General features: G+C 36.5%; 1 protein-coding gene across 1 annotated transcript in view; it reads right to left on the reverse strand.

Moving 5' to 3' along the window:
* Window positions 1-1537: 1537 nt before the first annotated feature.
* The window catches only part of LOC114655653 (uncharacterized), a 65439-nt gene continuing 50654 nt past the window's right edge, over window positions 1538-16322 (reverse strand). The window contains exons 11-19 of the mRNA XM_028806786.2: window positions 15974-16135; window positions 14724-14839; window positions 14549-14586; window positions 11355-11433; window positions 11108-11189; window positions 7379-7574; window positions 4710-4886; window positions 4056-4221; window positions 1538-1684 (exon numbers count right to left, since the gene is read on the reverse strand). Of these exons, the coding sequence (XP_028662619.2) occupies window positions 4157-4221; window positions 4710-4886; window positions 7379-7574; window positions 11108-11189; window positions 11355-11433; window positions 14549-14586; window positions 14724-14839; window positions 15974-16135 (915 nt within the window). The 3' untranslated portion in view covers window positions 1538-1684; window positions 4056-4156. The remainder of the gene's footprint in view (window positions 1685-4055; window positions 4222-4709; window positions 4887-7378; window positions 7575-11107; window positions 11190-11354; window positions 11434-14548; window positions 14587-14723; window positions 14840-15973; window positions 16136-16322) is intronic.

Consider the following 16322-nt stretch of genomic DNA (forward strand, 5'->3'; position numbering starts at 1 on the left):
GGCACAAATCATAATCTCTCATGCATAAAGGCATGCCTTAAGGCCCAACTTTGCATGTATTCGTACAATTGTATAAATGCCACTAATACCCCTAGACAGGCTTTTTTATGACTTCATTAAATTTTACTAAGCACAGACAAGCTTTAACACATTTGTAAAGTCTTAAAATAACTATTTTCCAAAGCTGGGTGAGTTACTAAAAAAGCAACAAGAAGCATTTCAAACCCTGTACACCATATTAGTAAGCGGGTAAAATCCTAATGCTGTACCTAGAATGTTTCACTGGGGTGTGCAGCTTCATCATTAAGTGCCAACTCTCAGGTCTAATCAGGTGGTGTTCCAGTATAAGCCCACTTATTTAAGAAATTGGAGGAGCTCCTAAGTACCACTCATGAATACTTATTTGGTGTACACCTTCATGAATAATTTTAGACATCTTCACATGAGTAGGAATTTCAAATTGCCAATTTATGTCGCTTCCAAGTTGTTTAGGCCTTAAGAATGTCAGTCCTGAAAACACACTAAAACATATTTGCAGTAATCTTAAAAAAGTCTGTAAGAATTAAGACAGTTTTGGATAAAACATATTTTACATTGTGTAATGCATCCAAAATATACACAGTAAATAGGAGAAATTAAAAAAGTGTGAATACTGATTCTGAATTTATCTGCTATATGCAAAATGAGTGCAATTTTTCACTATAAAAAAAGCACCACTTAAAAATAAACTGTTAAACGCATTTTCACTCATGCACAATTTCTCCTAACATTTTGAAGAGATTTAGAATACACTGGATATTCCTTTTGCCATAATGGTGTTTGACTTTGATTTATCGTACACACCACTGATGGATCGGTCCAGCGTGGAGATCTCTGGAGACTTGCAAAATCATGCCGATGACTGAGAAACTTCTCCTCACCGCCCCAGTGCCCTGGGAGCTCTGGGAGATGTTGACTGGCATCTCCTTTCAGAATTCTTGCCAGAGCGTTCACATATAAGCCGTCAGCTGTGAAATGACAAAGGAAAACAATGAAGACTTTTAATTTAGATTCCTCTACAACAAACCCCTCTCCCTGTTGACATGTATCCAAAGTGAATGAGAGGCAGTCAGTGACGATAAGGGTTAAGCTTTTTGAAATTAGGGCTTGAAATAGAAGCTCATTTTTTGTTGCACAGTGTCAAATATAATGTCATTATTTAAGAGAACCCTTCTCTTCACTCTAGAAACATAACTCAGTCTTGCTTATTGAGTAATGGTACCCAGAGGCATTGCATCCAACCTCATACTGTATATCTTTTTGAACTATATTGATTAAACATCTTAGTTAAATTTGAAGATATTTCAAAACTAATAAAGATGAGGGAAGGAGAGATTGATGCAAATATCTTTCAGGGCCATTAGTAATAGCCTCTTAGTGTAGAATTGTTGCTCTTAGGTTGCAGCAACAGTGACTTCTTTTAAGCTTGACAAATTAATGTCAGCCTGGCAGTGTCACTGAAAATGGCAACGCTAGCTGAAGGACTACATACCAGCAAGTCCAAATGCTTGTGCAACTCGGATTCGAATGCCAGCTTGTTGGCGGTAGTGTACCATATGGCTCATGCTGAGGTACTGTTGAGATGAAAGCAGCTTTGTGACATCCATCCTCTCCTTATACCAGTTAAGCCACTGAGCAGCAGGAACTGCAGAAAAAAGAGACTCCATGTAACAGTGACAACCACAGGCACTCACTAGCATGCACACAGCAGCAGCTACCAAAGTCACTTAATAACAATGCCTTTAACTTACTGCAGCAGCATGCCACCTGTTTAATGTACTTAGCAGAAAATTACATTTATGCAGTGACTCTGCATTAAATTAACAAAATGAGAATAATGGCTTGTAACGTTCACTGTTTTCTGAATTTATAATCTGTGTTTATAATAAAAAGTGTACCTTTTATTATTCATCTGATATCTTCAAAACTACAATTCAAAGCTTTGTTTTTGCCTTTGAGACAGACATAATAAAAACAATTTAAAGTCACAAACATAGGTAAACAAAAGGAAGATGTATTCAGACTAAGTTAGATCTCTGCATCTCTTTGTTTGCTTCACAGAAGGGACAGTAAATATTTTATAAAAAGAACACTACATTACTTGAGCCAATTTTTGTTCCCAGAGTGACAGAACCTATCTGTGCAGCATTAGCCACAAGGTAGGAAACAATCATAAATGGGATATCAGCTCATTATAAGGTGTGATTACTCACACTTGATTTAAAAGGGGTAAATTCGGAGATACCAATCACTCTAACAGGTGTCTTTAACATTACAAAAAACTGGAGAACCTGTAGAAAACCAACACAAACATGGGAACAATGTAAAGACTCCATATTGAATCAAACTATGAAGCAGCACCACTATCTATCTATCTATCTATCTATCTATCTATCTATCTATCTATCTATCTATCTATCTATCTATCTATCTATCTATCTATCTATCTATCTATCTATCTATCTATCTATCTATCTATCTATCTATCTATCTAAATGAATCAATAATGAAATATGGTGCTTGTGATATTATGTATTTGTTTTTACATACTGCAATAGTTTGTGGATATTATTATCATAGGAAATTTATACATCAACATGATTTAAAAATGTCTACAAGCATAATAACATACCAAACACAGGATAATCAAGGAATTATGAATTGCAGTAATAATAATAATGAGGTGGTACAGTGGTTAGCAATCCTAACACACAGCTGGGTCCTGAGTTCAAATCCTGGGCTGGCTCCCGCATGTGTACACTTTTCATGTTCTTCCAGTGTCTGTGTGGGCTTGTCTCATACATCATAAAGATGTATTGCATTTGTTAGGTTGATTGTAGGCTCTAAACTAGACCATTGTGTGTGAGGGTGGGTGTGTACACAAGTGTGCTCTGCGATAGACTTAAAGGTAACTTCATATTGAATAAGAGTGTGTCCTGTTCTGGACCAGGGTCCAATATTAGGTAAATTCTTGCCATGTGGTTCCAGAACTGGCTCTGGATAATGTAAATATTATGTTGGAAAATGTGAGCGCTAAACTGTTTTAATGGTAATTTTCTGGATTTGCCCAGCTTAGCTGATAAAAATAATACAACTTGCACAATAAAAAAATGCCATTATACAGTTAGCTCTGTTGCTCCACAGATCCAGCATCAGAATTCAGATTCCAGACCTGGTTAGGGTCTGTGTGAAGCCTGAATGTTTTCTATATGCCTGCTTGTACTTTCCTCCAAAGATGTACAGTTTTATTCATGATTCTAAATTGGCCCTGTGTAAGTATGGGTGTGTGCATGAGTGGGCCCTGGAATGGACTGGTGACCTGTCCTGTACTATAACTATCAATTGGAGTAAGTGGGTTTGGGAATATATTTATATATTGTGTGTGTACAATATATTTATATAGTGTGTGTGCTTAAGGGCTCTGGTCCTGGTAATAACCACCACTCAAGTGGTTGGCGTTGTGTAGTAATATCTCTTCTCTTCCTCTCTCTGCAGACAACAACATTGACGGCTTTACTACCACTGATATCACTTCTGGTGTCTGTTCACCTGGACGCACCTCCTCCTGCCAGAAGTCCATCTTAAATCAGTTCTGTCCTGAACCCATGTCTGAAAAGACCTTTCCGCAATTGTTGCATGATTTTCTTTTGTTTTCATTTCATCAAGGATGGTACCCAAACTCTTTAGCATAGTCGTGTCTTTCTCTTACAATATATACAGTATAAATTATGATCATGTGACTTATCCAAACTAAAAATATATGCCTAACATGAGGTTAAAGTGGGGATCTCTTTAGCGCCGTCCTCATAATGTAATGGAGGAACATGTGGCTGAGCCAAGCGGTATTGGATTAAGCTGAGATTTAAAATGAAAATTTCTTCAAGCACTTACTTATTTTAATATATGCAATAAATCGTTGGTTAGATGTTTGAAAATCACATTGGTGGAATTACAGTGAAAACATAAGCAATAACATTTTGATCTCAAAAGCTTAAATGATGTGAGAGTTTCACTACCTGAAGCTTGCTCCTTTTCCATCAGTAACTCTAACATATCTTGCACTGTTGTTGGAAACTTGGCGTCTTTCTCAAAAGAAGAGATAATATCCGATTCTGATTTATTGAGTTTTGGCCCAAACATTTGGTAAAATGTACTCTGATTCTCCGGAGGCTGAACAATATCCTTAGCAATGGAAAAGAAAACATAATGTTTAGTACTGGTCTACCTTTATTAAAATTTAACAAGATATGGGCCCTTGGTGCAAAAATATGTTGGGCATTTATGGGCCAGCTCTGCGGTGGGCTGGCTCACTGCCCAGGGTTTGTTTCCTGCCTTGCGCCCTGTGTTGGCTGGGATTGGCTCCGGCAGACCCCCGTGACCCTGTAGTTAGGATATAGCGGGTTGGATAATGGATGGATGGATGGCTTTATGGGCCATCCAAGACAAGCAATTCCTTAGGAGTTTGAAAGGCACACCAAGGGCCTACCTTTATGGGGTATATCTGAAGTATTACAAGTAAGAATTCAAAATATGAATGCCTATAAAGAAAATGCTACAGATTCTTTTGGTGAATAATTAAATGAGACTACTACAATTAATCCAACATGGGATAATGCTTATTCTGGTGGGACTGTGATACTCTGAGAGTGGCAGCTCTGAGTGTTACTTACTAGGGTGTGAGGTAAAATTCGGATTAAAAGTGAGCAACAAGGAACTACGGGGGTAGCGGCTGAGTGATGATTCAGTGAGGGTGACTTCTTTTGATTGCACTCCTCCTCTTAATCTGAGTTGAAATCCTCCCACATTTAAGTGACCATGTTCATCAAACAGATGGACAAAGCAGCTCCCTGCAAGGAAACACATGTTCAAGAAAGGCTACAAAATAGATATTCCAGTTAGATAAACATTTATCAAGCTTCACACTTCAAGTTTCATTATTTACTTCCTGTACAGCAATAGCCTTGCACAAAAGTGTTAATTAAATATTAAGAATGAAAATGGCAGTAATGTTATTACTACTGATTATTATAGTAATTGCTATATAAGACTAAGCAGAAAGTATCTACTGGATCTTACGAAGATGAGGCATGTGTCACTAATCTGCTAGAGAAAATGTCTGCATGATTTGAAAGGCAAAAACTGCCAAATCCACAAGGCCAATAAAGGGAGTCCAAAGAAAAGAAAAAATATATCACATTGTTACCATTCAAAAAAGTGTCTAAAAATAAACACTTTACTTCATGCTCATTCTTAAATTGAGTAATGTAATGCACACTTACTTCATTAATAAGGTGCTCTTTTATTTATTTAATTCAATCCATTTAAATTGGTTGTTAACTATTGTAATTTATTTATTTCTTACTACAAGTATAAATATAAATAGCAGCTGGGCAGCTGTCCATATAAAACTCAAGTGACCCTAAAGTTCTAGGGTCAGATTTCAACCCAGTCAATGTGACTACTGAGTTTGTATGTTCTGCCTGTGCTCACATGGGTTTTCACTAAGTACTGTACTCCAGTTTTCACTGCACACTCTAAAGATGTGTCAGTTTCTCTCTTTGACCCCTTTAAACTGCCTCATTATGAACAAGTGTAGGTGTGTTTGTAAGTCTGTCCTGCAACTAGCAGTCCAGCCACAGTTGGTTTTGCCTCCCACCTAGTGATGCCAAGATAGGCTCTGGCTGACTACAACACTAACTGGAAAAAAAATGTACCCCTTGTCTCATTTTCTACAATGCTGTGCATTTTTCACACCTAATTTTGTGACCTCTTTTCTTTGTCTAATTTGGAATATATGGGAGAGTCTTAATGAAAATGACAATCAACGGCTAGTGTTTATTTGCAAAAATTAACAAACATGCAATTTTCATTTGAAAATTTTATTGCTTCCCATGCGGTGAAGAAAGTCTAATTAATTCAATGATTGGGGTCTGCTAGCATGAATATTTTTAGTTAACAATAAAACTCATTCTGACTAACTATACCCTGTATATGCTTTATTATATTAGGTTCTTAAAATCAGATTCTAGAGGTACAGTATGCTATAAGCCAAATAAATTCCAAACCATCTCCAGTAGAAAAGTTACTAATGTCTATAATTACAGAGAGGATTAAAAAAATCCACTTCTAATTTGTACCTGAAGAAAAGTCAAATCCATATTAATGAAAAGAAGAAAGTTTGAAATGTTGCAAGAACAAGGAGTGGCTGAGTGTAGCATGAAAACTCCATGAAGCCACAAATAATCCTAAACAACATCTAGAGCTCCGTAGGCCTCAATGCCAGTATTCATGACTGGACCAAAAGAGCGAAAAAAAGAGCACAACCCTTTAGTCAACATACCCTCCTTGTGTCTTTACAAATGTTAGCCATGCATTGCAAAGTGTGGAATTCCAGTCTGTTGAGATGTACTGACAGGAAATGAAATGAGCAGTTCTTGCCTGAAAATCCACAAAGATCCCCAAACCATTCTATAAAAAGGATTAGATTCAAATTTCTCCATAGCACCACAACAATCAGCAAGCTACAGGAAATGTCCAGTTGCTATCATTATTACTAAAGGTACTATAAAGATTTTCTGAATTACTGAGACAGGATGTTGGGTTGCACATAGCTTTTTGTAGTAAATTGTCGAGATCTACAAATGTTTAGCATTATTTTTCCATGTTTGTTATATTTTCCTATAGTTGTATTCCTAATAATTTATTATGTTATTTTCACATCCCTGATGGCATTATCTGCATTTGTGTCACACTGGTTTCCAGGAATCCCTTCCTGTCACAGTGTTGTCACAGTGCATGCGTTAATTGGCATAGAGGCAGTTGTTAGCTTATTGCATATGTGAGTAAGTGAAGGCAAGTGGACCATTGCTTGAATTTTGAATTTAAGATGAAGATAAGGCTTGCCTTAATTCAACAATAAATAAAATTTCTTGGAGTATCAGATTTATGCTCCCTCTTTACATCAAATTCGTTTTTGTCCTTTTAAGAGTATTTCCATCAGTAACTAACCTTTCCTTGTCTTTTGATTTCTAATTAATCCAGTGTTTCCAGTCTTTGCTACTCAAACTCAAAAAAGATCAACTAATGGAACCTTTTTTTGTGTACATATGTGTATGTTGGTCACAAATGGTTATTTGTTCAACAAGAGTACTTTTAACTAACATTTACTAATGAAAATATGATAATATTTACAAAGACAAATATGCAATAAATATAAAATCAGACATAGGACAAATACTTTTTCATGGCACTGTGATTCTCTATTCCAATTCACAATACAACTATAGTAATACAGGTGCACCAAGATACAAGTTTACAGTATGTTTCCTTTATTTCTGACCTATACCACTAAGTCCTCCGGATTCTGCATCAACAGTGTACACTGTCAGCAAGAGCAGTGCTTTAGGGTCCAGCTTCTTTTCCTCCATTGTAGTCATGCGATATAGGAATTGTGGGCTTCTTGCTGGAGAATGGAGCTCTGGAAGAGCCAGCATATCTGGAATATCTATTCCTGCTTGAATGAAACGACCTGTTACCTGTGAATAAGAGATACATAGACATAATCAGTCAGACTTTATTTTATGCAGCACCTTACATAAAGATTGCAGTCACAAGACACTTTACAAAACAGACAAGAGTACAATAAATCCCTCAAACCGTAAATGCATACTATCACTTTTACACTCATGATTTCTTGTAAAAAATTTTGTTATGACTGATTTTGCAGAAAGATCAATTATAAAATATACATGCTAAAAGGAATGAGAGAATTCAGTTTTTGATTTTTAATACGTTTTTAAAACTTTTTAAAAAATGTTTTCACTTTGACATTATGGGTTATTGAGGGCAGTCTGATGGGCAAAAATGACAAATGTATCCATTTATAATTAAATGTACAACAAGAAATTGTGTAGAAAGTGAAAAGGTCTGAGTACTTTCTGAATCTACTTTATCTAGCGTATTGCATATAGAAGAAAAGAGATGGCAAAAAGTTAATAATAAAATTTATTTCAGCACACTGAAAAAATGAGAAATTTTGCAGCTGCTGATATATTGCACAATTTTAGGTTGTGGAAGATGTTAAGAGTCATAAAAACTTTTTCATAGGTTTTTAGACAAATTTTCAAATTATTTCTAAAACAATTCTGTTGGAATACAATGTTCATATAGACATGCAAAAGGTAGAAATGTAGCAAAAGTTTGGAAAAGAATGAACAAGTCAGATTTTCTCCACTTGGGGCATACATAAGGGTACCTGTGATTTTACATGAAATGTAGTCATCTGAGAATACTAAACATTATGACGTTCTTTCAAATAGAGGAAAAAATCAAAAACAATTAGGAGTCTTCTAGATTCAAATTCAGCTCCCCTGAGAACATCACAAACAAGCTTTGAACAATGTGAAATATTCAAATGCCTGATCATAGAAGGTCTACTACTGCAGATTTAAAATTGCATAAGACAAATTTATTTCTGACAGAGGCACAGTGGTTAGCATGACTACCTCATGAACCAAGCACCCTTGGTTCATATCCCGTGTTATTCTCTCTGTGAAGTTTTCATTCCAAAGACATTAGTGTAAGTCATTGTCAATTCTACATTGACCCCATGTGAGAATGACTGAGTGGGCCCAACAAAAAATCACCATCCTGTCCAGTGCTGTTTCCTGTTTTGAATCTAATGTTGCAAGATAGACTTCACTGCCTCAAGTGGCTTAACAAGTGGGTTTGGAAATGTTCTATTATGCTATGCTGCTTTCAGTAGTCTGTAACTTACCACTGCTCAAGATTAACACAAAGAGTGTCTCTTTAATTTATAAAATACCGTACAGTATGAGGGGGACCCAAAAATTCCCAGAAATCAGTCAATAGGATGGGAGTAGAGTGTAGTTATCAACTATGCATGCATGCCTACAGTTCTGTTAATCAGTCTACCAAGTGGCACTGTATTGAGTTGACTGAGATGTGTATTTTTGATATTTATTCTACAATTGTGCAGGTGACCACAAGCTAAAAAAGCCCCTTAAGTCATCAAACATCAAAACAATGATCATTGTTTTTGACAATAACTGACTTGTTATTAAAAAGTTTTTCCATGAACAGAATATTAATAAGCAACATTACACTAAACTGCTGAGGTGTCTGCAGGTAAGCATCAAGAAATAAATGTATGGAGCAGTGGCGCACGCAAAACTGCATTTTGCACCATGACAATGTACTCATCGCGTTACCAGTCAAAACGTTTTGACCAAAAATAATATGATTGTTGTTTCACATCTCCTGTATTAGTCAGATCTCACTCACTTTGATGTTTTTACTCCCAAAATTAAAACTGAAACTGCAATGAAGTTCTACACACAGTAACGATGGGTACAGGAAATGTTTGCAGGAATGGAAGAAGTGCTGGGACAAGTGTGACAAGTATATTGCATCTCATGGGAAGTATTTTGATGGTGCCTAAATAGGAATTACTGTAAGATAATAATAAACTTCTTTTTTTTTTTTTACAGTTCAGGGCATTTTTGGGTCCCCTTTCATATGTTCACTAGAAAGTAAAACTAAATATTTAAAACCTCAATGTTTTGTTAATAGCCATTAACTTGATTTTGAAACAAATTCCTTGAAACATTGTGGAGTTACTAGTTCCAAGTTTGATTATCATTGCTTTATTATCCATCCATCCATTTTCTAACACTTATCGGGATTCAGGTTTAGGAGGCAGCATGCTAAGCAAATGTGTTCAAACATTACTTAAACTCTCTGTGAATCGGCACCTTATTATGGTGGAGAGGTTTATGTGTCACAATGATTCTAAGAGATACTATGTCCAGGGAAATAGCCCCTGGTAGGGTCACCCAAGGCAAATTAGTCCTATTTGAGGGACTACACAAAATGTAGTTCACATGAATATTATGAGTAAAACTAACAAGGACCCAGTAACCTCATATAGAAAATGGAAGTCGGGTACCCACCCTGGAACCTGGCCTTATGGGGGGTTTAGTCAGCAAGAGTCGCATAGTTGGACTCTTACCCATATGACTTGGCAGGGCACAGACCGAAGCAGAAAGATGGGTTCTTTCTCTAATGGGCTCTGAACCTCTAGGAGGAGACATAAGGGTCTATGGGTGGTAGTCGAAGTGTCAGACTGATCTCTGGCTCCCAAAACTGACTCTAGGGACATTGATTTATTGATATTTATATATTGTTATATTGAACTGTTTAAAAAATGAACCACAATTTAAGCATTTTGATTTATCACAAATATGCAAAGCACACGGGTAAAGACAATAAATACAAACCTCCTTCTGTCATGCAGCGTCTGGACATGCCTTCCGCATATAGTTGACAATGGCAGTTATCATGTAGACATCGGCAGACATTTTTTCCTACTTGCTGGTACATTTAAACTGTCTCTTGACCTTCACCCTTTGGCATTTCTTGTGCTCCTCGCTTTTTTGCTTATTCATGTTCACAGCCTTCCTGTTTCTGACTTGTTCTCTATATTTAAGTGGTTTGTCGACGACATGCATGCCTGCGTATTCTTTCATTTTTGTTAATCTGACGGCTTACTGGTCTTTTTCGATTTCGCCCACGCCTCTACTTCTCCAGATGTCAGATGTCATTAATATAAATCCATGCTTTAATAACCTTGTCAGCAGCGCTTGCTGCATCAGGCACTTACTACTAGCCCTGCTCACAAAGGATGGCTAAGAATGAGTTTCAATGAGAAAGAGAAAATCTATTTTGGGCATGACTGACCATGCAGTTCATAAAACCTTTCATGAGTTCTAAGCCACATCCAGAGATTGCATGAAATTCTAACTATTTTTATGAAAAACATTTTCATGTCATTAGACTAAAATTCACTGACCACAAAGCACAACCCTCTTATTGCACTTGTAACTTGATGAGGAAACCTGGCCTTCAAAATTAATTTATATTACATAAATGTAATAAGCTGTTTAAAGAAGAGGTTTCTAACTTGTGCCTAATCATGTTAGCACTTAATGTTTAACATGAAATACGTCTTTTTTATGACTCATCTCAAGAAAGCTTAGTTAAGGCTTACCTTTATTATGGTGGCATTGTCTGGAATGTACTGCAATGCATCAATATACACATCTAAAGCAGTTACATTGGATACAAGCTCACTAGGGAAAGAAAGATTTAAAAAAGTTATTTTGATTTTAGAATTTTCAGCATCGGGCTTGTTTACTTATCAAAACTAAAGCTAAATAATGCTGTAACTACTAGTTATAAAGAAAAGTGTTTCACATCTACTCAGTTGTGGATGCACAAATGGAATTCTGCCTCACCCTCCAGGCTGTTTATTGGGGAGTTCCTCATTTGAGTTGTATGAATTGACCTGAACATTAGGACCTGGATGCACTGGATCTGCAAATAGAGACACATGACTAATATATCTTGTTTGTAATCTTAGTATCTTGTTTGTTTTTAAATTCACTTGTTAACCTCATGTTTACAGTTTAGTCTTAAAATTGTTTTAAAATTCTTAATCCATTTCAGGATTGCAGGCAAGCCAGAGCCTATCCTGGTATTCTTGGCTACAACCCATGATGATATTCTAGACAGGATGCCAGCAGATTACTAGGCTCTTTAAACGCACACAATACACACTCACTCAATTAGGACTACTCTCATATGGCCAATAAAGGTAACCTGCTTATATTTGGGATGTGACAGGAAAATCAGAGTACCTCTCAAGAACTAACTTGGACAAAGGGAGAAAACATTAAATATACAGTGACTGAGTCAGGATTAAAACCCACTGTGAAGACTGATGCACAAGTACTAACAAAAAAGTGCTAAATATATTCATGCCACACAAAACAAATCCTCAATGAAATAAATTACTAAAACTTACTGAAATGTGGCTGCAGCCCAAATGGTTTAAAATCAATGACACACCCAGTACTCAGGTTTGACATTTTATACAAAAACTCACCACTGCTTCACAGCCCACTAACAAGGGAAGCAAAAAAAATTTACACCTTTTTAAATAACAGTTAAATAAATATAGAAGATCATACAATACCTAAAATCCATTTTTTCCATCTTTCATTATTTTAGAACTGAAGGGTACACTACTAGCTCTATTATAAAAAAAACTGAATTATGAACCAAAGGCATTAATTTAACTGATTGCATGATGCTGTAATAACGTTTACGCCAATTAACCCACAAACCAGTAATATGGTTTCAGTCCATCACAGATGTGTTGTTCAACATGTAAGGGGCTGCCTAGAAGGAAGGAGATGGAAATTTTATAGAAGCAGGAGAAATTCAGAAAAAAGGAAGGGCAGCATAAGGGAAAAGAATGAAGAATCTGGTTAGAAAGCTGCCTTGAAAAATAAGATGGATGTTATGGGAAAACAGTCAGCCAAGAGAAGTCCTCCAAATCATCTGCTGGCAGCAAAGGGCTTTCACGTGAAACACATGGGAAGCACTGATTTAATATAGAACTGGGAAATAGTAAGGGTGTCTTGTGCTTTAATTAAAAGATGGGGTCAGGGATAAAGGGATACATAGGACAGCCAGAGGCAGAGGTGGAGCTGCAGGACTTTTGGCCCAATGAAGTGTAATAAATATGAGTTTAGCTGCTATGGGACGCATGTTTTTTGTGTACTTTTTGCATTTGTTTTTTATGATTATTGATATTTTTTTACCATTCTTATGGCAATGCCACACCCCTGTTTTGTATTATTTTTTAAATGTTCACTGCCATTATGTGACTTTTCGTTTATGGCCACATTAATATTTTTGTTGATAACAATTGCCTTTGCTACTCATGTTGTCTGCTGGTAAGCGGCACACTACACTTAACAATGAGGTAATGGACACTACAATTAGTGAAAGGAAAACTAAGAAGTAAATAATATTTTAAGGGGAGAGACAATGTATAGAACAGGCAGGGATCACTTATCAAACCAAGCACTAAATCCAGAAAAAAGTAGTAAGAATACCCATTCCTTGGACTAATATCCTTTCCAAATTCCTAAGGCAAAAAAAAAAAAAAACTTGAAAGTTAAAAAAAAAAAAAATGTTCTTCAATCCAATACATAGATTTGCGTATTGTAAAACATCATGTTAAATTGGGGTAACACAATGTCAAATGTTGCAATAATATCTGAATATGTGATTAGTGACAAATATTGTCGCTACAAACAACATAGCTGTAGAAGCCTGAAACTACATCCAAGATGGTGCCCAGTCATGTTACCATATTAAATCAAATTATTCTAAATGCCATAGAAATGCCATAGAAAAACCCTTAGGACTAAAACAACTCACATAATGCAAAGATTAAAATATTAGAAATGAATCAAAAATCAAAGCATCATATTGCGCTGCAATATAACTACAAAATGCAATTTCTGACTGAGACTATTATTATTTTTTAATCTTGTTTAATGAAGTAAGATGAGAGATTAGTTTTATATTATAAATTAGTAAATCTGAGCAACATTATCTTCAAATCCTCCAGCCTTAAGCAACCAACCCTCTAGGGCAGTGGTCCCCAACCTTTTTGACAGCAAGGACCACTTTTTCCACGGACCGGTCGGGGGGGTGGGGGTTGGGCTCGGGGGGGAAGTTTTATACACAATTTACATAACATTTCTATTATTATTAAGTTATTAAGCAGTTCGCATACGTTTGCAACCCGAGATTTTTCTTCTTTTTTTGCATATAACAAAGACATATGCTTTGCATTTGCCAATCTAACAGATTGCACATCACAAACATTAACAGTGTTATCGTTTTTTTTCGTGTCTGCCATTTCTATAGGAGGGTGACAATGAGTTAAATTCCAATGGATGTTTTTCAGATGTTGACAAGCAATAAGCAAAAGGTATCACTGAAAACCACAGAAAACAAAAACAGCAAAAAAATTAAAACAGTACGAGGAAAGTTCAAAGAAAGAATTTTTTTTTACAATGTTTCTGTTTGGGGATCGTTGTGTAGCCTAAATGTGTACAACTGAGCTGCGGCCAAAGATCTAACTGCTCTGTGGATGATTCATTCAAGCATTTCAAGGTCACCTCGTTGTAATGAAAGCATCTGCTGAATGTACTTCGTAGTAACGCGATTTCTATAGACTCGTGTCATATGGGGAAACTGTCGGGACCGTAACAATACTTTGTTGTAATACTCTCTCACTTCGGTCTCTCTCCTCTCTCTGCACCGCTGCAAAGCCCCGCCCGCCAAGCGTTCTGAAAAGTCTGAGTGAGTCTCCGTTGCCGGCAGTTCTCTCGCGGCCTGGCTGTCAGACGGCTGCGGCCCGGTAGTGGGTCGCGGACCGGTGGTTGGGGAACCCTGCTGTAGGGCATTCATGTGAATTTCCCACAGGGAAGCTCCTCTTTCCAATATTTCCTATAGCAAATGAATACAGCACAAGACCCAGAAAAGCTGCAGGAATGGTTCTTTTATCTTCAGTTTATTTTGGGCTTTCATGTTCTCCTTTACATAAACATCCAACTTCATAACTTACCTCTTTGTCTTGGACTTGATGATGTCCCCTGAAGGAACCTTGAAATAAAATAATAATAATAATTTTATATACACAACGTTTTAAAATGGGTTTTTCGTGATTACTTAACAGGACACCTTAAGAATAGAAAACTAATAATTTACCGGAAAAAAAGCTTCACCTTATATTTTGTTACCTTATATTTGACTGGTTAAACCACGGAATATCAGCCGGTAGCCCTCCTTGTTGTAAGTGAACCCAGGATTTCCGAATGTCTTCTGTAAATAGATGGCAGGGTTGGTCCAAAAATACCTTGGATTGGATGGGAAAGAGTACACAAAAAAAAGAACAACATGTGAACATTATTTTTAGCAATAGTCTACTAATTTGTTAAATAATTTAATTGAGTTAAACAAATGGTTAGCAATGAGCAAAAATGCATGCTGTTTAACACAAGCTTGATGGGCCTTGATTATAAATGTCAATTTTAAATTCAGCTGTAAACATTACATTTTGATCATTCACACAAACAATTAATTACTCATCTGTCCATTTTCTCCATTCTTCTGGGAGCTGGAACCTACAACTGTAGCATCAAGCTGATGTAGGCAACTAGTTCTGGTTAGGATGTAACTCCATTGTAGTGTACGTTCAGGTGAAGCGCATAATAACCAGACAGGGTCAGTTTAGAGTCACCAGTTAAAGTAACACAGACTTTGTTTGAATGTGGGATGAAACTCACATTGATGAAGGGAGAAAGTGCGGACTTTACAGGAATTAAACCCAGACCTCCAAATTATGAGGCAGCAGAGCTGGTTATAATACAGTTAATCTTAATTTTAAATAAGGCAAATTATACCCTGCATCCTTAAAAGATTTTTTACAGAAAATGCTGGACTGGCCGATTATTTTAAAACTTACCATAGTCAATCAATCAAACAATCCATGAGCAGAGCAGAATTTGAACCTGTGTGAAACGTGAACCTGTGTAAAACTGGTTTGGCTTTTGGTTGAAACCCTCACCCATATGACCACAGAACATACAATTACAGTATGTAACACTGTTGGGAACAAATGACTCATTGTTATTCGTGGCATATTGTATGTACAGTCTGCATACTTGAATGAAGTATAAAAATGCACAATGGAAATTAAGTGAGAGGTGTGTCTATTTATTTTAATGACGCCAAATGGCAAAAGTTACTGAGGTGGAAGCAGTTAAAACAAAAAACAAAACAAAACTCTTTTTCAGGAGAACACTATCACCTAGTCAACCTAAACTCCTACAGTGTAACAGAATTTACTTTGGCATTATTTACTTATCAATAAGCCAAAATTATATTATTATTATTATATTACTGTATATAAGAAAGTGAGAGTCTCAGTCCCACGTGGTTTCCTAAATTGAATTAAATCTCAAAATCTCAATGAGCAATGTAATTTCACCTGTCTTAATGACTGATAGTCATACGTTGCCATCAGTGGATCCTTAAGCAGCATCAATATTGCAAGAGAGAAGTCTTCCATCACTTGGCAGTCCAAGTCCTCCATGAAAAACTGGTCCCAAATCAACAACACAGCAGGCAGGTCAAGTGCACTGATAAAACCCTGCAATCAAAACATACATACTGTATATAAGTAAGGGCCAGCCTTTTTATCCATTATAACAAGTTAGAAGGAGACGATGGGCCAGCAGTCTTTATAGGAAGGCAGGCCCTTATAGACCATTCATAAAACTATGAGGGCCTATCAGGTCTTTACTCAAGGATCCCTGCTGCTCCTAACTTTCTTTGTA

This window comes from Erpetoichthys calabaricus, chromosome 8 (assembly GCF_900747795.2).
Source record: "Erpetoichthys calabaricus chromosome 8, fErpCal1.3, whole genome shotgun sequence".
Taxonomy (NCBI): Eukaryota; Metazoa; Chordata; class Cladistia; order Polypteriformes; family Polypteridae; genus Erpetoichthys; species Erpetoichthys calabaricus.